The 24,595-nt window shown below is 54.6% G+C and overlaps 9 protein-coding genes across 9 annotated transcripts; 5 read left to right on the top strand and 4 right to left on the bottom strand.

Moving 5' to 3' along the window:
* Positions 1-238: 238 nt before the first annotated feature.
* Positions 239-1,788, bottom strand: HER10_EVM0000640 (pectate lyase L; the record flags this gene model as incomplete). The annotated part of the gene is made up of 2 exons (XM_035470412.1): positions 843-1,788; positions 239-773 (listed from the first exon to the last, which is right to left on the bottom strand). The coding sequence occupies exons 1-2, from the start codon at positions 1,496-1,498 to the stop codon at positions 239-241; spliced, it is 1,191 nt and encodes a 396-aa protein (XP_035333663.1). The 5' UTR covers positions 1,499-1,788.
* Positions 1,789-3,096: 1,308 nt separating this feature from the next.
* On the top strand, positions 3,097-4,970 carry HER10_EVM0001670 (Yip1 domain-containing protein). Its single transcript, XM_035471410.1, has 3 exons — positions 3,097-3,765; positions 3,891-3,980; positions 4,054-4,970. Exons 1-3 carry the CDS (start codon positions 3,394-3,396, stop codon positions 4,606-4,608), a joined length of 1,017 nt encoding a protein of 338 aa, XP_035333739.1. The 5' UTR covers positions 3,097-3,393; the 3' UTR covers positions 4,609-4,970.
* On the bottom strand, positions 4,966-7,969 carry HER10_EVM0003990 (GDP/GTP exchange factor). Its single transcript, XM_035473650.1, has 3 exons — positions 6,621-7,969; positions 5,973-6,570; positions 4,966-5,919 (listed from the first exon to the last, which is right to left on the bottom strand). Exons 1-3 carry the CDS (start codon positions 7,764-7,766, stop codon positions 5,630-5,632), a joined length of 2,034 nt encoding a protein of 677 aa, XP_035333889.1. The 5' UTR covers positions 7,767-7,969; the 3' UTR covers positions 4,966-5,629.
* Positions 7,970-9,129: 1,160 nt separating this feature from the next.
* HER10_EVM0008557 (uncharacterized protein) lies at positions 9,130-9,783 on the bottom strand (the record flags this gene model as incomplete). The annotated part of the gene is made up of 2 exons (XM_035478074.1): positions 9,130-9,534; positions 9,652-9,783. The coding sequence occupies 2 exons, from the start codon at positions 9,781-9,783 to the stop codon at positions 9,130-9,132; spliced, it is 537 nt and encodes a 178-aa protein (XP_035334203.1).
* Positions 9,784-9,967: 184 nt separating this feature from the next.
* Positions 9,968-10,508, bottom strand: HER10_EVM0011858 (uncharacterized protein; the record flags this gene model as incomplete). Its single annotated transcript, XM_035481274.1, has 3 exons — positions 9,968-10,047; positions 10,103-10,300; positions 10,454-10,508. 3 exons carry the CDS (start codon positions 10,506-10,508, stop codon positions 9,968-9,970), a joined length of 333 nt encoding a protein of 110 aa, XP_035334446.1.
* A 620-nt stretch (positions 10,509-11,128) lies between these two features.
* Positions 11,129-14,256, top strand: HER10_EVM0005388 (uncharacterized protein). The gene has a single exon (XM_035475009.1). The coding sequence runs from the start codon at positions 12,281-12,283 to the stop codon at positions 13,751-13,753; it is 1,473 nt and encodes a 490-aa protein (XP_035333982.1). The 5' UTR covers positions 11,129-12,280; the 3' UTR covers positions 13,754-14,256.
* A 990-nt stretch (positions 14,257-15,246) lies between these two features.
* Positions 15,247-17,006, top strand: HER10_EVM0011706 (GMC oxidoreductase; the record flags this gene model as incomplete). Its single annotated transcript, XM_035481129.1, has 2 exons — positions 15,247-15,506; positions 15,557-17,006. 2 exons carry the CDS (start codon positions 15,247-15,249, stop codon positions 17,004-17,006), a joined length of 1,710 nt encoding a protein of 569 aa, XP_035334430.1.
* Positions 17,007-17,597: 591 nt separating this feature from the next.
* On the top strand, positions 17,598-20,373 carry HER10_EVM0004686 (GMC oxidoreductase). Its single transcript, XM_035482964.1, has 4 exons — positions 17,598-17,895; positions 17,966-18,376; positions 18,439-18,888; positions 18,946-20,373. The coding sequence occupies exons 1-4, from the start codon at positions 17,721-17,723 to the stop codon at positions 19,773-19,775; spliced, it is 1,866 nt and encodes a 621-aa protein (XP_035333943.1). The 5' UTR covers positions 17,598-17,720; the 3' UTR covers positions 19,776-20,373.
* A 658-nt stretch (positions 20,374-21,031) lies between these two features.
* On the top strand, positions 21,032-23,285 carry HER10_EVM0001350 (LPXTG-domain-containing protein). Its single transcript, XM_035471101.1, has 3 exons — positions 21,032-21,272; positions 21,335-21,592; positions 21,665-23,285. The coding sequence occupies exons 1-3, from the start codon at positions 21,105-21,107 to the stop codon at positions 22,877-22,879; spliced, it is 1,641 nt and encodes a 546-aa protein (XP_035333716.1). The 5' UTR covers positions 21,032-21,104; the 3' UTR covers positions 22,880-23,285.
* Positions 23,286-24,595: the final 1,310 nt, after the last annotated feature.

Here is a 24,595-nt window from a genome sequence, read left to right as displayed (position 1 = left end):
GTACATCAGTCTCCGTGACTAAAAAGCAACTATTTCGAGGCTTCCAAAGGGCAAAATGGCCATTTAGGCAAAGGGTTTCACGCGGAATAAGGCAAGAAGAGTCTTATATGTAAGAGAATGTGTACTGGTTGGAATGTGTACTGGTTGGTTTATGTACTCCGCTCTATGGCAGTCTAAGTATGTACAGATGAATTATTTACGGGGTAAGATAGTATGTTCCGAGACGAGAAACCAGGATCTAGGACCAGGTGGTGGTAGCACCAATGGCCTCGCCAGAGGTAGGAATCAAGAAGTTGCTCGCCACAATCTTGCCGTTGGCCTGGCGCGCGCCCTTGACCAAGCTAACATCGACGCTCTTGAAGCTCGAAGCGGACCAGGTCGCGCTGCCGTCCCACGAGTTGCCGCTGCTGGTGGTGCCGCTGACGAGCGACGTCTGGCCCGACTTTGCCGTGGTCGCCGAGTTGGCGGCGGCGATGTTGCTCTTGAGCGTCGACTTGGTCGTGATGGTCTGGAAGCCGACGGCGCCGTTGTTGTAGGCCGTGTTGCGGGTGAACTGAAAGTTGCCGGGCTGCTTGTTGTCGGTGAAGCCCTTGGCCGCGTTGTTGAAGGCGATGCTGTTGGTGATGACGTGGTTGGCCGAGCCGACGTCGGCGGCGTCGCCTCCGCCCAGCTTGAAGCCGTTGCCGTCGCCCTGGAAGTCGGTGAAGCCCCAGCGGTTCACGCCGTTGCCCCATGAGATGGTGTCCATGATGGTGACGGGGGACTTGAATTCCCTGTTGTTATGCTTGTTAGTGGGTGTTTAGGTGAGTTTGGGGGATGTGGATAGGTTCTTTCAAACTTACCAAAGGTCCAGACCGTCGTCGACGTTCTCCCAAAGACGAGCGCCCTTCAGAATGTTACCCGTGCCGGAGCCCTCCTTGCAGGCGAAGCCGTCGGCGCTCTCGCCGTTCTTGCGGGGGTCACGGTTGCGGTAGGAGTCGAGGTAGATGACCTGGTTATTGCTCAGGGAGCCCTGCATCTGGAAGCCCGTCTCGTAGTTGTCGTGGGTGACGATACGCTCAAAGTAGTTGTTGGAACCGTCGCGGAGGTAGACGCCGTAGGGACCGTTGATGATGGTCAACTTGTAAAACTTCCAGTAGTTGGCCCCCTCGATGTGAAGAACACCACGGTCGGCGTTGGCAAGAGAGGAGTCGAGAGCGCCGGGGGTGCCGGGCAAAGCCTCACCGTCGATTGTGACGGCCTCATCGTTGTAAGCCGTCAGGGTGTAGGGCTTAGCGGAAGTACCACTCTTGGTGATCTTGATGTTAGTCGTGGGCGAGTATGTGCCGGCACGGAGGTAGATGGTGTCGCCAGCAACGGCCTTGTCGACGGCAACTTGGATGGACTTGAGAGGAGCAGCGAGAGTGCCGGCAGCGCTATCTGAGCCGGCGGGCGCGACGTAGAGGTCCGCGGCCAAGACGACCGGGAGGATGGCGATGAGGAACCTGTAGAGACCCATGTTTGCTGTTAAAAGACCAAAAAGACCAATGGCAAGGTAAGGAATGAATGACTGCAGCAGTGAAGACTGATCGAGAGGGATCAGCTCTTGCCGATTAGCCGGCTGCCATCAAGCTTAAATACAAACTTCGCATCGTCAACAGGGAGCCCTCGTCTCTGAGAGCTGTCAGGCTAGGTCTTGATGAAAGGAACGCTGTACCGTCGTTGCAGACAGCTGCCATCCAGGCCGTGGCATTCTATTCGCAACCACCACTGACCCCGTTGTTAAATTGGGCTAGAAAGCAGACCGTCCTCCCGTTGGTGGAAAACAAACTCCACCACCGTAGGGCCGCCTCATTGATGGAGACCTGGCTTCGAGGTAGGATCCATCGACATCTCCGTGGGATAGAAATCCCGGCAATCGAGAGATTCCCAGGACCGCATGAACGAGGGGTTCCCTGGGCTTACTAGGGATGCGGTCGAGGTTGTTGAAGAAGGTAATACGCGGTTTATGAGCCACGATGGGGAACAGTACACCAGCGACCCCAACGGAAAAGCAGCTCACACCATTTCCTCGGGCTCCGGAGAGAGCCTCGACCGGAAGATCTCAGTCCACCATCTCGGAGAGCAGCCGTACACGGACTCGATGGAACGTCGACTAGGGCTTTAAATCGTATTGAGCAGGCACACGACTCAGTTGAGCAATGGCACGACACCAAATGGTCGGCTTTTCGAACGAAACATACCCGAAGACCAGATGTCTACTTATTGGTAGCATAAGCACCTTAGAATGAGATGAAGCAAGGTGAACTTGTCCATCTAAGAGAGCACATGCACTCTCTGCCCTCGCGATGTTGTCCAGAACTTCTGATCCTGCGTGGGTTGAGTGGAGATGACAGTCCACTGCCGTGATGCTTGGCGGAGTCACCTCGTGGCCAGTTACCGATGCCATGGGTTGATAGGGGCTCCAGTGAAGAGAGTCAGTAGCAGCAGAAAACTGCCGCAGTCTGCCCACGAGCGTATTGTTTGGTTGGGGATTGGGTTATGTGGGCTGGCAGAAGAAGCGTCCATCCCCGGACGAACATCCTTGGAAGTATTGCTTGCCTAATCTGGCGGGCAGAAATTTGCGCTTTGTTTGACGCTAGATGGAAGAGGAATTGGCTGCCGTTGTTCGCTTTCTGGAAGCAAACACTTACTGGAGTTGATGCTTGCAAGTTGCAGCGGAGAAGAGACGAATTGCGTGACTTTGACAATCTCAGCGGGATGATGACATGATCTAGTGACTTATGCGTAGCTGTTGCTGTATCCGCAGTTCATCTCATCCTGCTGATGCATAATGTGTTCGTGGAATAATACACTACTGCGTCCACAAGAACTGGAGAACTGGGGAACAAGGAATGCCGGTCCAGGGTCGTCAAGAAAGGTCCGAGGGAAACATGATCAGACGTTATCTTATCGATAACGGAAGAAGCAACGCAATCTTATCGATGAACACTAATGCCTGACGGGTATTTTCCTTCTGCCTCAGTCGTCAGGCAAGAAGACTTCTTCACGGCCCCACTCTACAGCTCCAGCGACCAGCCCTGACTGACGTGGTGAACCTCGAAAGAAGCTACGTCTCCAATATCGCCAGCTCCAGGTACCACCTGTCCACTCACGCACCCAAACGCGCCTCGCAACCCCGGCGCAAAACGGCTCTCGAGCCCACGACCGACGACTAGCTCCTCTATCCTACACACAATCCATTGCAACCAGCTTTGCAACGATTCCTATCACGAACCGACGACGAAACGAAACGGAATCGAGGCGCGCCTACTCCAGACAAGGGGGTAGTAATCGAAAGGGCACTCCAACCAAGCTACCTATACCAAACCTACCTCAACCTCAAACTCTCAAATCCGACACACACAGCAGACAATGTCAAACTACTACCAACCCCAACAATCCTACGGCCCCGGCGCAGGAGGCGGCGGCGGCGGAGGAGGAGGAGGTGCCCAAAACCTCCAGTTCTACCCCTCCTCCTACTCCCCAGCCGGCGCCGTCTCGGGCCACGCAACCCCACAACAGGCCTCGTACGGCTACGGAGCCCAACCCGCCGCGGCAGGTGGCTTCGGCGGCGCGGCGGCTTTCGGTGCTCCTCCTGGCGGCGGCGTCGGTGTGTCGGGTCGCATGGGCGAGCAGGGCGGTCTGCGCACGGGTTGGCTGGCGGCCTTTTCGACTGAAGGGTACGACGGCGAGCCGCCCTTGCTCGAGGAGCTTGGGGTCAACTTTGGACATATTCAGGCAAAGGTGTGTTTTGTTGGGTGTGATGCGCGAGTGGGCGTGAAGCATTGGGAGAACTTGCTCCCCCAACCCCTATGAGAACGGACCTGAACATGAGGAGGACCATTTGGCTGACCTGCGATGACTTACAGACTCTGGCTGTCCTGAACCCCTTCCGCCGAATCGACCAACACCTAATGGACGACGCAGACCTCTTCGGTCCCCTACTCTTCGTCCTCTCCGTACGTTACAAAACCCAAAACTTCACCTCCGTTCCCTACCATCAACACAAAGCTAACCTCTCTCCCCCTTCAGTACGGCACCTTCCTCCTCCTCTCCGGCAAAATCCACTTTGGCTACATCTACGGCCTCGCCCTCCTAGGAAGCACCTCCCTCCACATAATCCTCTCCCTCATGACACCCACCGACGCCCACCCCTCAACAGCACCCCAAGCACCCCAATACGGCGGGCCCGTCTCCTCCGTCGGCGGAGGCTACCCCGGCGCCCCGGACACCCACCACGACCACCCGTCGCGCAACGCCGCGGGCCACTTCTCCTCGACCTTGACCTTCACCCGCTCTTCCTCCGTTCTGGGATACTGCCTCCTCCCCCTGGTCGCCACCAGCGTGTTCGGCGTCTTCATGCCCATGGACACGCCCCTCGGTATCGTCTTTACCACCATGGCTATCCTTTGGTGCACGTACTCCGCTTCGGGCATGTTTTGCGCCGTTGGACGGATGAGGGGCATGCGCGGGCTCGTGGCGTACCCGCTTGCGCTATTTTACGTCGGGTTCGGTATCATGGGTATTTTCAGCTCTAGGGGCAGCGGCGGGTCTCTGGCCAAGGCGGCGGCTGGGCTGAAGGGTTGAGCAGGGTAGGGTGACAACATGAAGGAAAATCCTTAGAATCACCAAAAAAGACAGACAGGTCCCACGCGAGGAATCTCGAAAACGCCGGAACTGTAGAGAGACCCAATCATACCAACAAGGGCACGGCGCATTTTGGTGTATGCCATGGAAGTTGAACGTTGTGGGAGCCACGGGAGAGGTGCGAGAGCCAACAGGAGCCCAAACAAAGGAGCCACGATAGACGAACAAGGCAGCGAGACAGACAGATGCATGCCCACGGCTACCAGGAGAGGCGGAAGCCAAGGGGCCGACGATGCTTCACGTCATTGTACAATACTCTTAATCATGTTCAGACGAAGCCAGAAATAAATTTTTGATAGCCCAATGCCTCCTATCCCTTCCGTTTTCCATGCTGCTAAAAATATAAAAATGCATAATGCTGGGCTAGAAGATCCTCTCGTAATATACACATCAAGTGTAAAGAAAAGGGGAGGATCAGACCTTGAAAACTTCTCGAGACCAAGCATAGTATTACAGGAGACTATCATCAGTCTCCATAGCCAAACAGCCTCCGCGGCGGTCACGATCCTCCGCTAGGCACACAATAGGAGGGGCCTTGTCGAGCAGAAAATCCTCGTTGGTATCATAAGTTTGACTCCCCTTCGAGGCCGTTTCTATATCTGCCCATCCGTTCATGCCGAGTCGAAGCCTCACTGCCGCTCTCGTTGGGAATGAAAATTCTATTAGTCCGCTCAGGGGACATTTGAGAAAAAACCGGAAACTCATCAAAATCAGATTGCCGCACGAATGTATCGTATCGCGAGTGAACATGGCTCATGCTGAGAATGAACCAAAGGAAAAAGTATCTCGACTGGAATTGGTATGCCGTCTCAGCTCATGTATGGAGTCCACCTCTTGTTTCTGGTGATTGCAGCGCTTGCTCATTCATCATCCGTGTTCTTGTAGAAGCCAGTCGTATCCGCTTGCTGTCATTTGGGACTCGCCGCCGCGCTGACAAGGTCCAACCTTTTCTCTAAGAGACTTAGAAAACAGGTCTGAAACCACCAGCGGCTGGTTGGGGCGCGAAGCCGTTGACCTTGGGAACATCGGCAACACCTCCCAGGATAGAGTACTGGCCACCGGCGCCAGCGAAGACGAGCTTCTTACCGCGGACAGCGGTGTTGTCAATGGTGGTAGGGGTCTCGATATCCTCAGTCGTGCCCTGGCCAGTCTGGTAGTTGGCAGAGAAGCCCCACGAGTGAGCCTCGCCCTTTCCGTCAATGGCAAAGTTGTTGTCAACACCAGCGGCAACGTATACACACTTGGAGATATCTGGTAGCAAACATTAGGCACAAATCAGCAACAAATAGACATGTTGGACTTACCCTCAACAGCAGTAGGCTTAGAGAGAATGCGGGGGTTGTTGCTCTCATCCTTAATGACGCTTTCCGCATCCAGCTCCTCGACAGGGATACCGACCTGGTGGCCATCCAGACGTCCCCAGGTCAAGAGCTTGCCGTCCTCGGTGCAAGCAAGAGAGTGGTGCTCGCCACCAGCGATCTGCTTGATCTTGTAGTTCTTGAGCGACTCGACAATGGTGGGACGCAGAACAACGGCGTCATCCTCGCCAGCGCCCATCTCAATACCAGTCTCGGCAAAGTTGTTCAGACCCCAGGCCCAAACGGCGCCATCCTTGCCAAGAGCAAAGCTGTGGTAGGATCCGCAAGCAATGCGATCGACCTTGTTCTTGGGAAGACCCATGCTCTGGGGGATAAGGGAGGAAAGCTTGTTGCGCTCGATGATACGGCGTCCAAGCTGGTTCTGCTGGCCGCAGCCCCAGGCGACAACGACACCCTTGTCGTCAAGAGCGAGAATGTGGTTGGAACCGGCAGCAAGGGCCGTGATGTTCTTCAATGTGGGAAGGTAGGCGGGAGTCTTCTGGATCTGGATCTTGTCGGTGAAACCGAGGATACCGTCACTCGACTGGAGAATGTTAGCTACTGGTCACGTCATGCTGCGTTTAGATAGCTTACTCTGAATGTGCCCCATCCGTAAACCCTGCCATCCTCAGTCAAGGCGAATGTGGCACTGTCACTGGCAACGACCTGAGTGAACTTGACATCGGGAGCAATGTTCGTCGCGTCAACAGCGGTGGGCGTGCTCTCGTGGGGGTTGATACCGGAGTCGTCCTCGTCGTCTTCCTCCTCTTCGGCGTCAGCATCGCGGAGTCCTCCATCCCAGTTGGTGTCGCGACCAAGAGCGCCCTGGTCGTTGACGCCCCATGTGAGGATCTTGTTGTCCTTGGTCAGAGCAGCGACGTGCATGCCACCGCAAGCAATCTGGACAACACCGACGTCCTTGGCATCGAGGTTAGGGTTCAATCTCGGGCGCTTGACATCGACAACCTTCTTGCCGTCAAGCTTCTTGCTGCCAAGACCGAGCTCGCCAGAGGATCCCTCGCCGAATACATACACATCGAGGATCTGGGTCGGCGCAGAATTGATCTTCTTGCCAATCTTGTGGGGGTGGGCTGGGGGAGGCTTGGGGGCAGCGACAGCGGCCTTCTTGGTAGCCTTCGCAGGCTTGACAGCCTCGGGCTCCTCATCCGCAGACTCTGTGGCCTTGGCCGATTCTGTAGCCTGGCTGTCGACCTCAGCAGTGTCGGTCTTTGACTTCTTCGCCTTGGGCTTCTCGTCTTCTGTCGCCTCCTCGCTTGACTTGCGCTTTTTGCTATCAGCGGCGGGCTTGGCGTCAGTCTTCTTCGCAGCAGCAGTCTTCTTGGGCTCGGCCTTCTTCGCGGCAGCCTTCTTTGCGGGCTTCGCGACCTTGGGCTCCTCTTCGGTCTCCTCGGCAGCCGCGGCCTTCTTCTTGGGGGCGGCAGTGGTAGTCTTGGTCTTCTTCACAGCAGGCTCTGCTGCCTTCTTGGTATTCTTCTTGGGGGCAGGCTTCTCGGTCTTCTCGGGCTCCTCGGCCTCGGACGCTTCGACTTCTGATTCCTCCTCGGCGAGCTTGCGCTTCTTGGAGGCGGCAGCCGCGCCATTGGTAGTAGTAGCTTCCTTCTTTCCAGCGGGCTTCGCGGCAGGCTTCTTAGTGATCTCGTTATTCTTCTTGGGAAGGGGAGTCTTCTTCGGTGCTGCTTTGGGCTCAGCAGCCTTCTTGGGGGCGGCCTTGGGAGGCATGATCGTCAGGTGATGATATGATGTGTGCTTGGCGATAGAACGCGTGTAATGGGATGTGGATTTTGGTCAAATCGAAGGTTTCGCAGAGAACAATTGAAGAATCGATTCTTTGTGATGCGAATTGATGCAATCGAGATGAAGAACTTGGAAAGCAGAGAGTCAAAAGAGGAGGATTGTTCTGGGTATGGGGGGAAGAAAGAAATTGTTTCGAGGGTAGGGCGGAAGTGACGCGACCGGAAGGTGCAGCTTTATTTTCTTGGGCTCTGGAATTCTGACCAAGCAGGGGTGGCGCTTTGTGGCTCTCAGCGCGGGCTTAGCTGCGGTGCGCTGCTGGCCGGTACGTAGTAGGTTCGTTCTTTGCGCAGCTGCCTTTTTCCCTAGTGCGATCCCGGGTGGGTACCTTCCATGGGTACCTGACCTTCTGGGCCGTTTTTTGCGCAGCTATGGCCCGAGCTCCCGGGGCCGGGTGCAGTTACGTTCCAATGGGAAGCTGCGATCGATGACAGAGCTCCTGACCGCCCGGTCGCACCTGCCCTTTTTCTTGCAGTTCTCCGGCAGAAAAGGCAAGCGCAAAGGAAGAGCCCGGCAAGAACAAAAAAAAAAAAAAAATCATTCGAAAAATCCAAGGGTGGGTCCTTCCCTTCCGGTGAGTCGGGGAAACCTCGCGTCGTCTGCCGATGCCCCCAGAATCCCCACGCCACGACGAGTCGGCTTTCTTTCATTTCTTTGCAATTTGGCGCGAAATTGTGCCCGGCTGGACAAAAGAATCGGCCTCCTATGTTTTGCTTCCGAGGTCCATATTGTTGCTTAACAGTGTTCGAGCTCGTAATAATGCGCTATCGGTCCCGCCAGCTATTTGGTTGAGACCGCTTGGACAGAGCCGCGTCTTACTGGTCAGTGTGTAAGTCGATGAAGCGCGCTTGCCAGGGTTTCCTCACAGAATTGCCTCAGACCACACTTCATAACATCCTCCCAGATGAGATACCGTCCACTTCAGTGTCCACGGCATCCAAGGTGATATTCACCTTGATCATCAACAGCATCTTCCCAAAGGAAAAAAAAAGGCCTGGAAAGTTTGACATCTGGAAGCACCGATGGCGATGCACACGGTGCCCCTAACATTACCGGGAGTAAAGCATGGTATACTGGACTCGTTACTGAAAATGAAGCCAAATCATCTTGCCATGTCCAACTTGAAAAGTGATGATCAATGAATGCTATGTTGATTCTTGTCGCTAGCTACTGGGTGGAATACTTGTTATCGCTGGTGTCTTGTATCCGCAAATCGCTGTCGCATGGATATCAATCTCGTCTCGAGTTCATGTCGACACCGCCAATCGTTGGTTTGGTCGGAGTGACTCTCTCAGCGCTTCCCTTTTCTCTTGTTCTTCTTGTTCTTCGGCTTCTTCCCCCTGTTTCCGCCACCGTCTTGCTGAGGTCGAATTGGAGCCGGCGCAGGAGGCTCGTCTACCTCGTCAGGCCTTTCTACCTCGTCAGTCCTCGCGACCTGGTCAGACCCCCCCTCCTCATCGACCTCCAATATCGTTTCAAGTCTCTCTTTTTCTCCAGATTCCTTGACCTTTCCGGGTTCCAATGGCTTGACTGGCTGCGCAACCGTGGGCTCGGGTACAAACAAGCCCAATACCTTGAGGAAGCCCTTGCCTAAGTAGTTGGCCTTGAAGAAAGCCGTGAACATGACGAGCATCTTCCAGACGCGTTTCGGATTCGCCAACCACATCCAGAGCTTCAGTCGCTCTGTCCAAAGCCCCTGTTGCTCTTTCTGCCAACGCCTGCAGCGGCCCCAAACTTCTCGCAGCCATCTATTAATCCATCCGAACAAGAAGTCGTATGCCGGAAGAACAACTGGTCGGTAGAAGCGCCATACCAAACGGCAGAGCAATACGGTCATGGTTGGGTCATAGAAGAGAAACGCTAGTAGGAGGCAGCAGTAGACGAGCTCTTCGCGTAAAAGATCCGATATCCAGTAAGAAATGTTGAGAATCTGTGTGGTATTCATGTTGACTGTTGGCCAGTCCTATCGGCCAGTACCCAATGTGCGCTCCAAAGCAGCCGTGCCATCATAAACCATTAACGCCTTGTCCTCAGTCGTCGGACCCATCGCCGTCGGGCCGCACCACTAATCCCAAAGACCCTTGAACGCCGATCCCAATGCTACGAATACTTTTGCAGGGGAGATGAAGTTACTGGCGGGTGGTGAAGTCGATCTCGTGTTCAGATCGGTCATACGTGGTTGTGGCTGCCTTATCACATGTGCAGGCATCTAAGAAGGGTGTTAGCCATCATGCGAACGAGGGGAAGAAGATCAATCAACATACCTGCGGGACGAGATCCGCAGGAGCAGGTCTCGCCGGATGGCTTAGTGTTCTCTGTGGCGGCACGGTCGCAAGTGCATTCTCCAACAGGACGGGCTCTGCACGAGCAGCGGGGTCCGGCGACTGCATTCTCGGAGGCGGCCTTGCTGCAGGTGCAGTGGAGGGCAGACTGCTTGCCGCAGGAGCAGGTAGCTTGCTGGGCTGAGGAGAAAGACGGGTCAGCTTGTAAAGTTTTGGTAGTGTCATTGTCGGTTATGGATGGCTTGAGAATGATATTGTGTTGAAGGACGAGAGAGATGTCGAGATGATGTTGAAGTTGAGGGATCGGGGGATCAGGGGATGAGAAGTACATACCACAGACGCACTCGGCGCTCTTGCCGCAGCAGGTGGAAGCCTTGGTGACAGTCATTTTGACTATTGGGTGGGAAAGTGAGGTTGGTAGAGGGTAGGATAGCAAGTAGGAACTGAGTCTGAATGTAGAAGAAGTCGGGAGCGATGTGAGAGTTGTCTTGGGTGGAATTGGTCTGAATTGATCTGTATCGGAGGGAACAACATCCAAAAAGGCAGTCGCAGAGGGGTCCTTTTAAGCATCTGCGATGCAGGGACGGAGGGGCCGAGTCCCGACGTCACGGTTCCTGCCCATCATGGTGGGTGATCCCTGCTCTAGGTCATCAGCTACCCTCTCATTGGCTAGAGATCTTTTCGACCAATGGCAGCAGCTTCATTTCCAACATTGTGCCCAGGTTACATCGGGCCATTTCCATGGCCAGATCCTGCTATGTCAGCCCATGTGTGAACGGTGCAATTGCATGACAGCGGGACGGGTAACTGTCAATTGTGCCCACATCTTTCTGGTCAGCATTTGACGACGGTGGCACGGTTGGCTCGCGTGGCGTGGCATCCTGGGTTTACACCCTGTGTACAGCACGATTAGCTTTCTCCCTAATGCGGACATGGATCTCTGACATTCTCTCCGGCAGCGCCCGCTGGTAAGCTATCTTACACTGCTTCTGCACCCGCTGGTTGCATTTACTTTACTCTCGTACATTGCTTCAATCAACAATCTCATATGCTAGCAAGCCATGCGTCATTCTACTGAATCTTTTGACCGGCTGTGGGGAGGCAAAGGCAGCAATTCCTCTATTGTGTAGTTTGAAGGATCCTAAGTTCCCCATGGCTCCAAGAACACATGCATCGCTTGCATGCGCCTGCCCATGTTCAAGCTAGTATATCCAGTCATGTCATTGAACGTCCTGGCCTCTGGCCAACGGTAGACGTTACCGCGCAAGAAGTAGGATCTTGACCTTGGTCGTCTCCGTAACATCTCTTGATCCCGGTCTGTGGGTGCGGGCTCCGCTGATGCTTGATTAAAATCATGAGCCGGGCCGCTTGCATGCATTCCCATCAGAGCGACTGTCTGTCTTGCTTCTCTGAGAGAGCGGCCGGTATGCTAGGCTTTGCCATGCTGAGGTATGATGCCATTGCTCGATAATTGCTATACATAACCACTAAGCTTTCATGAGCAGGCTTGGATACTAGTCTTGCTATCATGAGAACACCAGTCGGCGTCGATAGCCAGACTTCACTAGGAGCAATTTCCACCTGGACTAAGTGAACATACCAAAGGTGAATGGCTCGGGGTGAGATTCGAGTGAATCATCCAAAAGATGCAACAGACCGTTGCCCCGGGTTCCTACATACACGTCAACGTCCTTCATGTGCGGACCTTTACTCCGTTTGCTCTGCCTGATGCCTGATCAAGCACTCGACGAACACACACTCCTGAGCCCACGCCCATCATTTTCCTTCATCTTGGGACCCGAATACGCCTCTGTTTATCCTGGCGTCCGTTTGTTGCCATTCTTTTCAACTTGACCGCCTCGCCTCAGCCTTGGACTTACTTCCCCTCCTTCCAAAATACTCAAGCGGCTCGCACTCTCTTTTTTCTCGACCTGGTTTTCGATTTTCTCAAGCTTGCCAGTCACAAGGTGGAATTCAGCAGCTCTACTTCCAGGTGCCTTCCAACTGCAGGGTGTTCGAGATTTCAAATTGTGAGTACCTCACTCTCGCCCACAACCTGATCAAACCTTCATGTTCTCATCTTCAAATCATCAGATACAGCAAGAAAAGGCATCCATCCCAACATCAGCTCTCACCATCGCTCATCCCCAAAGCTCCAACATGGTCGTCCCGACTGACCCCAAACTGCTCTCCATTCTCGCCGACAGAGGAGGCGTCAACCTCAGACAGCTCGAGGTTAGATACCGCGAGTACGTCGACAAGATGATTCCCAACGTCTTGTGGGGAGCCAAACCCTCCAGCGTCGACCTCATTCACCCTCTCGAGCCCTTCATCGCTCGCCGCGCCTACAAGCTCACCTTTGACGAGCCTCCCAAGCCCGGCGTCCCCACGCAGCTCATCCTCGACGTCAAGTTAGGCCCCAGCCCTATAAACGCTAGCGTCTTTGTCAACATCACCAACCCCGTCGGCAATGTCTCCACGTTCGATGCGGCCGGCCGTTGCCAGGAGATTGCCCGCTCTTGGCTCCCGGGTCTGGTCCCCCGCGTCATCCGTGTTGGTGTCTACGAGACGGATGATGGCGATGTCGATTACATCGTGACAGAGCACATCCCCAACACAGTGACCCTCGACAAGGTCTGGTCCTCCCTCACTCCCCAGTCTCAGGACCGCATCATGGGCCAGCTCGTCACTGCACTGGAAACCCTCCAGAAGGAACACGGATTCTCTGAGAAGGATATTGAAGAGGCGCTCAGGGCCGTCGATGTGTCCGGCAACATCGACTACACCGCCCCCGTCGTCCTCAACGGTCCCAAGACCCCCGAGCCGATCCCCCTGGACCAACTCCCCGCCTGGCCTCCGCAGTTCACCTCGCTGAAGCGCGTCTGCCTCCTTCTCCAGCGCTACGCCAATGAGTTTCGTCCCGCCCGCGGCCACCTCCCAGCCACCACCTTTACAGAGCACGAAGACGGCAGCTTCTGCATCAATTTCTTTGGCGCGAATCATCTAATGGACGCCCAATTTCTCACGTGCAGAGAGATCCAGGAGCTCAGCAAGGCTCTCGTCCTCTGCCACATGGATCTCGAGCCCCGCAACATTCTCGTCAAGCTCGTTGAGAAGCCCGCCAGCGATTCCGCCGACGGCAAGCCCGAGAAGGAACTCCAGCTGGCCGGCATCGTCTCCTGGCAAAAGGCTGCTTTCGCCCCCTTCTCCATGGAGCGAGGCCTCAAGGACGCTTTGCTCGGCTGCCAGTTCAACTCGGACTACGCGTGGTACAGGCTCTTTGTCGAGCGCACCATGCACCTGATTCCCGATCGATCCTCCAATGCGAACGAGCATGTGCTGGCGGCCATGGTGAGCATGCGATTCGCCGCTCGTGCGCTGGACTGTAACTACACGACGACGGCCCACCAGCAGCATTTCTATGCCATGGAGAAGATTACCATGACCTCAAACCGAAAGGAAGGATGGGTCAGAATGCCTGGCGCCCAGGACCATGAGTCGCCTTCGGACTTGGAGTACCGAGAGATGGGCAATGGTCTCGTTCGCAAGCTGCTCTATAACCACTTTCAGACAATTCCGAGACACAGCTGGCCACAGAGGATTGTGGATGCCTTTGCCCAGTATGGTGCTTGAGCTGTCGATTCTCGGACAATCTTTGTCGGGCTGCGATTACCGAGGAAAGCTACGTTCGTCTGATGACATTAGGATCCAGAGGGAACATCCCTTCACTCTTGGGCAGTGCAAATGTTTGCAGAAGAAAACAAAGATAGTTCTCGGCCATCACCTGCTTTGTGTCCTGGAAGGAACGTCATCTTTCCGCTGAAAGTGCATGGGGCGTGGAACTGATATGAGGGTTATCGGCATGGTATCAGGAGGAAATAAACGCGCCTAGCAGGCTAGCAGACAACTAGGTCTAGACAGCCTCTTGTTCAATCGATTTCTCATGACAATGCTTTTGCGCCTTGTTCGTTGCCGTCCTGTGCTCATGGTTGGTTGGCATCTCATTGTCTTTGACATGGCGGGGCATGGAGCCGAACATTAGGAGTGAATCTCGTGCTTACTAAGCCGAGTATCTGCTTCATCAGGGGTCAAAGCTCTGGGGACACTCTGAATCTCTTGGTCATACCAAATTGCACCGCTTTCTTCTTGCAATGTCTCTATTCTGAAGCCGCTGTGACCAACATGTTGCTACAAAGCCAGACATGGCTGATTTCTCCACAGTTCAAAGCTTACCATATTCTTTCCCATAGGTTCCCCTCCATACTACCTAAGGCGAGGCCGGCGATATTGACTCTCGGATGGGAAGGACATTGGATCCCAATTTCACCTCATCCCGATCTTTGAGCGTCGTATGAGAATCTCCCATCTATCTCATGATTGCTTTTATCTTCGGGATGGACGAGCTAAACGCATCAGAAGTGTTACGATTGAAGTCTCACCCAGGATGAATTGCCTTCCTACCTTACTCACTGCGTTGCTTGGAGTCAAGCCTAGCTTCAGACCTGAACTCAGGCCACAGAATATGTCGGCAAGGCCTCAGTCCTAGAGGCTCTGACGTAGAGATGGATGTATGGTTTGCTCTGAAAGTATCGCAATATCCCAGAGTGCTCTGTCAAGGCCAGACACAAAGCCCTCCTCCATCGAAACCCAGCGACCAGGTTGAAGATAGAAGGCCCGAGTCCTTGGTCCCCCATGTTACTTACTGTCTCACGGCATTACCAAGAACGGCAGAAGAGGCCAATCGTAATGTTTCTCCATAGTGCATGAAGTCACACGAGGGTACTCGCAGTGAGCCTCCGGTCCAGCTTTCTCCTCATGTAACTACCTCCAAGGTTCTCTTTCCTCTCTTTCAACGGCCAGTGGCATTAGGAAGGAAGGCCTATCCGGCATCTTGCCGCATTCACTTGCCTTTGTCTGAGTACCTTGCTTCCTTCCCACTTTCACTCCTGCTTTGTATAGTCCTCTCAATTTTCAAGGTTGCTCGCCTTCTACTTTCGTTCGCCTATTGCGCTTCAACATCACCTACTCTTTCTCTCATTTCCCCTTCTTTCCCGTTTTTCCTCAAACCTCTTTCCTTGACTCAGTTCCTTGAGAGTTCTAAAGGATATGCGATCCATCTAGCAACCATGGCGAAGCTTCGCAGCTTCATCTTCTTTCTGATGAGATCAGCCGTCGCCAATACGAATCTCGCCGCGTTCTGTCACTCTGCTGTTGAGCCATCGTTGACCTCACTCTCGGATGAAGGATATTTGCAGACTCTCGCAACGACTTCAGCTCCCCAGGAGTCTGAGACCGCTTCGGCCGGAGAAGTCGCGCTAGAAGAGCAGGCAAGCCAGCTGCAGGATGATATATCGCTCCACCAGATGTGGGCGAGGCAAAACCTGACGCAAGTACAAAACCTCCTGCGCGCAAATGGATGCTAACTATATGGTCTAGGCCACCCGCCGAAGCGTCAATCCAAGTCACCACCGTCACTGTTGTCCGGACGGTGACTGTCGAGCTTGCTAGCCGAACCGAAGTGATCTGGGCGCCTCTTCAGCAGACCTTGACTTTCATCAATCCCACCCTGGTCTTCGAGACGAATATCGTTACCGCGTCGCAACCTCGAAATATTGCAGTGAGAGATGCGGCAGACGCCATCGCATCGGATCAAACGGCGATTTTCGAAATATCCTCGATCGACACGCACTACCATGAAGGTGCTGGCCTCTCATCGCACCCGGCTCCTGTTCGGAGGCAGATCCCAGGTTCAATCAATAGGGCTTCCGTAGTCACCATCGAGATCACGACCACAGTAGTGGCGAGCGGCACCATCGTCCACACTGTCACCATCTTCGAACCCATATTCGTTTCTGTGACGAAGACGCCCATTCTGACGTCGACGATCTTTACAACCACGACCCTTCCCATTGATGATGGAGTTTCCACCTCACCTGCGATTGCAACATCTCCACGGGCCACTCAGAAGGCCATCTCCAGCGATGGCGCTCAGCAGACAGCATCGCTCACAGGCCCCGAATCTCCTTCTGTCACGACAACGACGCCAAAACCCCTTGAGCCCCAAGAGCCTTCGGTCGCCCCCAGCACCTTGGACGCGCCTGAGAGCAGTCGAATCCGCTCAGAACCCGATACTCCTCGCAGTACCTTTACATCATCCTCAGTACTTCCAACTCCATCGCGGGTGACCAATGACGGTACTTCAGCAAGGCTTTGGCCCGAAACGAGCAGTAGTTCCTCTTTTAGATCAACTCTGACGAAGGCTGTTCCACCCTTTACGGAAACTCTTCTTCCTCCGACTGAGCGCATTGCCAGGCCATCCTTGAGTCCTGGAGTAATTGCAGGGGTCGCTGTAGGCGCAACCTTTGCTCTCACAGCTCTGATCCTGCTATTGCTCTGCATACGTCGACAAAGGTCCAAACGCAGGCGACATCTCCATTTGAACGAAGACGACCGTGACACGACATCTGCCATAGCTGCTACCGCTATGAATAATCAACCGATGTCTAACGCTCTAGTTTACGATGGACCTTGTCAAACCCCGCAAACCGAAGGCAGCAGTGGCAAAAGCTCCGAAGAAGAGCAGGTGCGAGTTGTCATTCAGCCCGTCCACAAGAAAAGAAGCATGAGCAGCGTGCTCTCGGCCTTGCCAAAGGTCTGGCCTCGACCACCGGGATATACTGGTAAGGCGTACAGCTTTTCTGCAGGCGGGAGCGGCGAAACGACTCCAAGAGAGGCTGTAGGATGGAGCGTTGAGAGTGAGTATGGAAGCTCGGGCAATCTGGATGGATCGCGAAGTGGAGGATATGAGGAAGCCATTGCCTCGAAAGGGCCGGCAGCAACCCACTCCAGAGCAAATGACAGATGCGAGACGGGTTGGATCAGATGAAATAACACAATGAATGGAGTAGTTGTTCTCAGACTAATGACATACGGGTTGTGCTTTCTTGAAGTGTGGAAAGTTCACTGGTCGCTTTGAGTAAGATGGGGCCCAGTGGGTGACAAAATCGATTTCCGCTCGACACATGCGACAAGCAGTTCCACCACTATCATCACTAGCATTGACATCTATCAAACAGAGTGTATTTCTCCACGCATATACCCAAGAAGAACCTCGATATAGAAAGGGATAGTAATTATGATATGAGTAGTGAAAGGGGTACTTATTAAGATGAATAGCAGGAAATCGATTTTGTCACCCAATTGGGGGCTCTTTCGCTCACCGATGCAAATCTTACCCGCAATGCAAAGTGAGATCATACCACAATCGGTACAACCTCCGTCGATGTATCATTACTCCGTTGTGACAGAACTCAGCACACTGCATCTAGTAGCCTATTCCGAGGCCCAGCCCACCGATTCGCATGTCGCACTGCAGACTACAGTTGGGATGTTGCATTGGCACATCACCGGTGCGGGGTTCTTAAATAAGCAAGGTGAGCAGATGTTCATTCAGTCATTGTTGGATTGCGCCAAAGAACTGGCTTCAACGTACTTAAAGTAAGGGCTTTCCGTCAGAGATGGGGAGTTGTTCTGAGGCCGGTCGTCGTTATTCTTCCTTGCACGAGGTTCGCCTCCGATTTCCTCAACCTCCGAACCGAGCATGGCGTCTAAACTATTGATCGGACTCCTTTTCGCGACAGCTTCAGTGCTAGGCCAACATACTGAGCAGGTCAAAAGAACTTTCGACTCAATCTGTGAGCAGTATGACCACATCGTGGTCGGGGGCGGAACAAGCGGCCTCGTCGTCGCCAACAGACTGAGCGAAGACCCCGAAAGTGAGTCTCGGCGTCATCAATAGTCTCAACACCAGCATGTCTGATGCTGATTCATTGTGTGTATCCTTAGAAACGGTACTAGTCGTCGAATACGGAGACTTTGCCAACACGATCAACGTCACCGTGCCCTACTTTGCAACATATGACCAATCGGCGCGCCTCTACAACGTGACGTCCGTCCCTCAAACTCATCTTGGTAATCGTACATCCCGCCTTCGTATCGGTGCCGTGGTCGGCGGAGGCTCCACCGTCAACGGAATGGCTTGGGACCGTGGCTCCGAAGCCGACTACGATGCATGGGAGGCCCTTGGGAACCCCGGCTGGGGCTGGGCGACCCTTTTCAAATATTTCCAAAAGTCGTCTACGTTCGCGCCGCCTGCGGATGAGTATGTCGAGGAGTGCGGGTACGAATGGAGCGAGAATGCGTATGGCGATGGTCCCATTCAGGTCGGGTTTCCTTCGTGGCAGTGGCCAGAGTCTGGTGAGGTGCCCTCTTGACGGAGTTATGTCCTCGCTGCTTGATTTGCTAATGTCAATGGACAGCTCTCATGGCGCAAGCATGGGCTCAGGACATCAAAGTGCCCACGTTGGAAGACGGTGCCGACGATGACAACGTCGGCATTGCGTGGCTCCCGCAGAACTCTGGCGGTCCTAATGCGACTCGATCAACCGCTGAGACTGCGTACTTCAACCCCGTCAGCGCCCGCGAGAACTTGCATTTACTTATACGTCACTACGGTGCGGCGATAAGATTTGAGGGCAACACCACGACCGGCGTAGTGATTGGTAGTCGTGATGGATCCGAGACCAAGTTCGTGGAATCTCCGAACGTGGTGCTCGCCGCGGGTGCAGTACACACCCCTCAACTGCTCCAATTGAGTGGCATCGGGCCTCAGAAGCTCTTGCAGTCTTTGGATATTGACGTGGTGGTCGACTTACCGGGCGTTGGTGCGAACTTCCAGGACCATCCTTCCATCTTCATGGTCTACGACTGTAAGTTGAACAGCCACTTTAGAACTCCCTTCAAAAGGCTAACGTCTCTTCGCAAAGTTGCCAACGACACATCTATCAACCCAACCCTCATGAACAACGAAACCTTCTACAACGAGTCCTGGGCAGAGTACCAAGCCAACAGAACCGGGCCACACACACACGCCTGGGGAAACCGCGTCGTCTTCACATCCCTCCAAGACCTGGATCCAGACAACTACGAAGCCATCGCGGACGCCGTCACAGCCCAGGACCCGCTGCAGCATCTCCCCGAAGTCTACGCCGAGAACCCGGCCCTTCTCGAGGGCTTCACCCGCCAGCGTGACATCCTGAGCCAGAGATTCCGCAATCCAAAGGCAGGCGTCATGGAATTCACCTGGGGCGGCGCGGAAACCGTCCCCGTAGCCCTCCAGAAACCCCTCTCGCGCGGCACCATAACCATCAACAGCACGAACCCCGACCCGGGATCCTCCCTCCCAGGCGCAGGCGGCGCACAAGTCGACTTCAACGCCCTCTCGAACCCAATCGACGCGCTCCTCCTCCTCCGCGCCGTCGCCAAAGCCCGCGCCTTCATGGCGAGTCCCAGCGTCGAGACGCTCGGCGCGGTGGAGATCCTCCCGGGCCCGGGCGTCACCAGCGACGCTGAGATTGAGACCCTCATGCGGGAGTCGTGGCTGTCTCCGAGTTTCGATCACCCGGTCGGCACGGCGGCGATGATGCCGCGGGATCTGGGGGGCGTTGTAGATAGTGGGTTGAGGGTGTATGGCGTCGAGGGGTTGTGGGTTGTGGATGCGAGTGTTATGCCGATGTTGCCTGCGGCGCATACGCAGGCTACTGTGTATGCTGTTGCGGAGTATGCGGCTGATCTCATTAAGGGTGTTGAAGGGTGAGTTGGTGATGGTGGAATGGCGGGACTAGGAACCGAAGTTCCCTTCCTTACCTCCTCCTCAAGGGAAGGAAGGCATACCTTGATGAAGGGAAAGCAAATGATTCAGAGTCATAACTCTCGCCATTTTTCTCCTCTCCTGGTTCATTCCTCTTCAATAATCTTGCATCCACGCGCAATCAAGCCCAGCAGCATTCAGATATCCACTCTCAGCTTACCTTCACGTTTTCTCTACTATTTACCCACGCTTCAGAATGGCGAACATTACCCAGCAGCCTATGGCTTCTCAGTTGGCCCTGGACGATCTCCAAAGCCGCACCAGCACTGAATTCAATGCATTGCATCTTGAGTTGCAAAGGGTTTCAGCACAGATTTGAAGAAACTTCGAAAAAGGTCGAAAGTCTTTGCGTACTTGTCCCCCAGATGGGTCTCGCTATCGACACGCTCCGCTCTGAAATGATCTCAGACGAATACTCTTCTGGAGTCGAGAAGACTTGAAGAGAGAGAGATCAAAGTAGCTCAATCGATTTCCGCTTCATCGCAAATGCTGACGACCAGCTATACACATACAATAGATTCCACAAAGAAAAGTAGGCAACCCGCAAAAGTTCAATCTTTGGTAGATTAAGTTTAGTTCAGCCGTTGCCACTAGCAGTGTTACCCACAAATTTACTCGTCGAACATAAGCCGAGCTCATCATGCACTAGGTATCGCAATGTGACCTCAACCCCCCATGCAGCAACTTACATTGGGCCATTTTTTCCTTCTTTCCCACAAGATTCGCCCGAGACATTACTGCAGATTCACGAGAAACCCCACCGCGGCTCATAATCGTGGCGAAAAAAATAAATAAAGATTAGGCAATCACCAAAACGCCCCCTTGCTAGCGTTGATCGGATTCCGTTGCGAGGCCCCGGGTGGGGGGAGCTTGGAACCATGGGAGCAATGGGAGCTTTCTTCAGTGAAACCATACAAGCGACACCAATGGGATCGCGATGATATCCTTCGATACCCTGGGAACAAGTGGTCTCAGGGTCGCATCGCACCACGTACCGAGCATCTCGAGTCGGACTGGTGCGAGAGGGGACTGCATGTCTAGTCTAAGTCTGCCGGTCCAGATCGCCTAGTTGTCTTGGCGTGTATCCTTACCTGCATGATGGTATTTACACAGATTGCGCCCGTCTTTTCCTTTTTTCTTGGGTGATGTTTAAGAAGGTTCTTGCGCCGCTGTTCTTCTCCTCTGCTGGCCAGTCGGTTTATCGACGGCTTCTCTACCTGGGCTATTCCTGACTTTCGTGGCTTGAGAAAGGGACGGGGTACAAGGGTGGCAATCATGGCAAAAGCGGACCTTATTGAGATGCAGCAGCAAAAGGGCGGCTACGACGCCGTCAACACGACGAGCTCCTCGGGCAACATAGACGACGGCACCAAGAATATCCACCACGAGAGCGGCGCCTATCCGTACACGACCGATGGCAGCACGGGCGATTCGACGCTGAGGGTAAGTCACAAGCTTCCTTACCGATATCACGAACGGCGACTAACGTGGTTGATTGCTGCCAGCGTCTCTTCTCCTTTTGGCAACTATTAGCCTTTGCCCTGATCTTCATGTCCTCGTGGGAGGTCATGGCAATGGACATGGGAGCGACGTTCTATAACGGCGGACCGCAGACGCTGGCGTGGGGTATTGTTCTCGTCGTCGTCGGCGCCATGGCGCAGGCGCTTTCTATGGCTGAGCTTGCGACTATTCAGCCCATTGCGGGTGCGCAGTATCACTGGACGCATTTCCTTGCGCCAGAGAAGCACCGGCGGTTCATCACGGTATGTCCTCTCACCTTGCTCGAGACTTGAGAAAGATAGATGGACATCCAAACTGACAACGACGACTCGCAGTGGATGCAGGGCTGGGTAACTTGGTTCGCCTGGGTCTCGGCCCTCGCGGGCTCCGCCGCCTCGGAAGCAAACATCATGATCGGCCTCGTCAGCACAAACTACCCCTCGTACACCTTCCAGCCCTGGCACATCACCATGGTCATCATCGCTCAGCTCGTCGCCTGCGCCCTCATCAACATGTACGCCTTCCGCACCATCCCCTGGATGGAGCTCCTGGCCGGCGTTTTACATGTAGTCCTCTGGCTCGTCTTCGTCGTCGTGCTGTTGACGCTCGCGCCCCGCGCCTCGGCCGAGTTTGTGTTCTTCGAGCGCACTGTTTCTTCGGGGTGGACGAATGGCTTTGTGAGCTGGAACATCGGCATGTTGGTACCCGCGTGGGGGTTCATTGGGTTTGATGGCGTCGTGCACATGGCGGAGGAGACGAAGAAGGCGAAGCAGGCTGTTCCGCGCGCGATGCTGTGGACGATTATACTGAACGGCGTGCTCTCGTATGGGATTATCCTCGCCATCCTGTTTGGCATGGGCGGCGACCCGGCCACGACGGAGGCGATTCTGAGCTCCGACTACCCCATCATCCCCTTACTCTTCAACGCCGCGGGTCCCGCAGCCGGCACGGCCATGGTTGTCGGTCTCCTTGTCATCACCTTTTGCGTCGTCGCCGCCTCGCTGGCGTCCGTGTCGCGCATCACATGGGCCTGGGCCCGCGACGGCGGCCTGCCGCGGTACTTTGCCAAGATCCACCCGACGCACCGCGTACCCATCCGCTCCGTCTGGCTGCCGTGCGTCATCGTTACCTGCCTGTCGCTCTTCACGGTGGGCAACAACGCGACGGCGACGGTGTTTTCGGCGTTTACTGCGCTCTCGTCGCTGGGGCTGTACGGGTCGTACATCATTGCCATATCCTGTATGCTCCACGCACGGCTGACGGGGCGCATCGGACACGGGCCGGGGTATCAGGTGCAGTATGGCGGGTGGTCGTTGCCGAAGGGGTGGGGCACGCCGATTAATGTGTATGCGCTGCTGTGGTCGATGTATTTGAGCGTGTGGTTGCCGTTCCCGCAGACGATTCCGGTGACGGGGACGGAGATGAATTATGCGGGGCCGATTTATGTCGTTGTTGTGGTTGGGGCGGTGAGTTTGTGGTTTACGTGGGGGAAGAAGCATTGGCCTGGGCTGAATAAGAGTGCCATTGATAATGTGGTGGCGTATAACTGAGGGCGATTTGAGAGGAGAAAGTCTGGTTCAAACCAGACTTTGTAGATGATGAGTTATTAGACTACAATAGAGCATGGTGAAACTGCACACTGCAAGTGTTCTATCGTATACTTTGACTCAAGTCTTCGATGGAATTCATGGCATGAAAGGTAGAAGTGAAAGTGATGGGTTGCTTGATCTGGTGGATCTCAGTACGAATGGTTTCGAGACTTGGCAGCCGGTGGCTCTCCTCGTTGACCGTGTCCTCAATAGACATGGCCAACCTATTCTCATTGCAGAAAGCCGGTGCCTAGGAATTGCACGCGGCCGTGATGGCTGGCTACATCAGGCACCGGCGGCCTGGGTAAGAGCATTGCGTACGTGGGCCACGAATGCCACGCTGACATGAGGCGAGAAGTGGCATCTCCCATCGACAACGTGTCCGCATCATACACCAGGACCCGGGTATCTGGCATTTGATCTCGCGATGGTGATCCAACAGACAACCGAAGTCTCGGTGAAAGGTGAAGATGGAGCATCCATGAGTGGGTTGTGTCCCACAGCGGCAAGATGCGGAGAGTAGCGGCAAGGTGGAACAAGGCCCCGATCGTCGGGCGGGACCGAAGGGCGCTAGCGGACGTCACATGGCGCTCAGATACGGGGGATGCCTGGATGCAAAACACGGTGCCTGTATCGGTGGATGTTGTAGGTATTTGGGTATAGGTAGACTGTAGACGGTAGTCAAGGACTGGAGGTATCTAGACGCGTTGGATGGAGGGAACATGTTTGCTCGGTGAGTCAAGCCAGGAACCAGACCTTGCTGCGAATCAACACATGTCCATCTATGCCAAACAGGGGCCGTTGGAAACACGGTGACCAGAAGGTCTCGTGAGTACTTAGAGGGCCGTCTCTAACCTCGATGAGCCTTGTAGAGCAAGTAGAAAGACGACCTTAAGTTGGGAAGATGAGATGAGAGCGGTGTCACGAATCAGCAGGTTCCCTGTCTTCTTTTCCTTCCAATTGTCCGGTTTCAGCTCCCTCCCACTCCGCAGCTTACCTCATCCGTTGAACGTTTACCGTTATCGGCTTATCACCTGCCCGAGCTGACACCGACGACAACCTTATCGCACCTTATCCAGCCCCTCGATGACGTCCACCGAGGTACCTAATCGCATTGCATCTCGCTGAAAGCACCAAAGCCAAGATCTCACCGGCCGCCCCCGCCTTAGGTAGTCAATCGATGTAAGGTACCTTTCCCACCTAATATTATGCGGCAGGTACATTGCCGTTCAACCCTTGGATCCAACGGCAAGTGCCCGTGATGCCCGCTGCACCCGCCTGTTTTGTCCTCGTGCTCAGGGACCCCACCTTAAGGAACCTTAGGTTTGCCCCCCCCAGCGAGCACCGAGCGCCGGTTGCTGCTTCCGCGTGCTGTCTGCTGTGTAAGCTGCCGTGTACCTTGCCTTACACACCCCGTCCGCATCCGCAATCCTGCATCTTCCATCTGCTTGCTCCTCCACAGCTTTGGGTTGAACCCTTTTCTTTCTTTCTTCCATTCTGTCTGTCACTCCGTGTCTCGTCTCACGGCTGACTGACACTCATAGTCGAAATCCTACCGATACTTACACGTTACCTATCAAGCTAGACACACCTTGCGACCTCAAACGCTGCCCCTCGCTGCTCATCCCATACCGTCAGCCCCCCCGCCTGACGTCGGCTGTGCTCCCTGCGACAGCT

Source organism: Colletotrichum scovillei (genome assembly GCF_011075155.1).
Source record: "Colletotrichum scovillei strain TJNH1 chromosome Unknown Contig00005, whole genome shotgun sequence".
In the NCBI taxonomy this organism is placed as follows: domain Eukaryota; kingdom Fungi; phylum Ascomycota; class Sordariomycetes; order Glomerellales; family Glomerellaceae; genus Colletotrichum; species Colletotrichum scovillei.
The sequence above is the reverse complement of the archived record's forward strand: the minus strand, read 5'-3'. Positions and strand labels throughout refer to the sequence as shown.

Bases quoted from the DNA above. Each gene is read 5' to 3' on its own strand.
- HER10_EVM0001670 (XM_035471410.1), top strand. From the start codon at position 3,394: ATGTCAAACTACTACCAACCCCAACAATCCTACGGCCCCGGCGCAGGA. The intron at 3,766-3,890 runs GTGTGTTTTGTT...GATGACTTACAG, and splicing joins TTGGACATATTCAGGCAAAG to ACTCTGGCTGTCCTGAACCC. The intron at 3,981-4,053 runs GTACGTTACAAA...CTCCCCCTTCAG, and splicing joins CCCTACTCTTCGTCCTCTCC to TACGGCACCTTCCTCCTCCT.
- HER10_EVM0003990 (XM_035473650.1), bottom strand. From the start codon at position 7,766: ATGCCTCCCAAGGCCGCCCCCAAGAAGGCTGCTGAGCCCAAAGCAGCA. The intron at 6,571-6,620 runs GTAAGCTATCTA...AACATTCTCCAG, and splicing joins ACGGATGGGGCACATTCAGA to TCGAGTGACGGTATCCTCGG. The intron at 5,920-5,972 runs GTAAGTCCAACA...GTTTGCTACCAG, and splicing joins TAAGCCTACTGCTGTTGAGG to ATATCTCCAAGTGTGTATAC.
- HER10_EVM0005388 (XM_035475009.1), top strand. From the start codon at position 12,281: ATGGTCGTCCCGACTGACCCCAAACTGCTCTCCATTCTCGCCGACAGA.
- HER10_EVM0004686 (XM_035482964.1), top strand. From the start codon at position 17,721: ATGGCGTCTAAACTATTGATCGGACTCCTTTTCGCGACAGCTTCAGTG. The intron at 17,896-17,965 runs GTGAGTCTCGGC...GTGTATCCTTAG, and splicing joins ACTGAGCGAAGACCCCGAAA to AAACGGTACTAGTCGTCGAA. The intron at 18,377-18,438 runs GTGAGGTGCCCT...GTCAATGGACAG, and splicing joins GTGGCAGTGGCCAGAGTCTG to CTCTCATGGCGCAAGCATGG.
- HER10_EVM0001350 (XM_035471101.1), top strand. From the start codon at position 21,105: ATGGCAAAAGCGGACCTTATTGAGATGCAGCAGCAAAAGGGCGGCTAC. The intron at 21,273-21,334 runs GTAAGTCACAAG...GATTGCTGCCAG, and splicing joins CGGGCGATTCGACGCTGAGG to CGTCTCTTCTCCTTTTGGCA. The intron at 21,593-21,664 runs GTATGTCCTCTC...GACGACTCGCAG, and splicing joins AGCACCGGCGGTTCATCACG to TGGATGCAGGGCTGGGTAAC.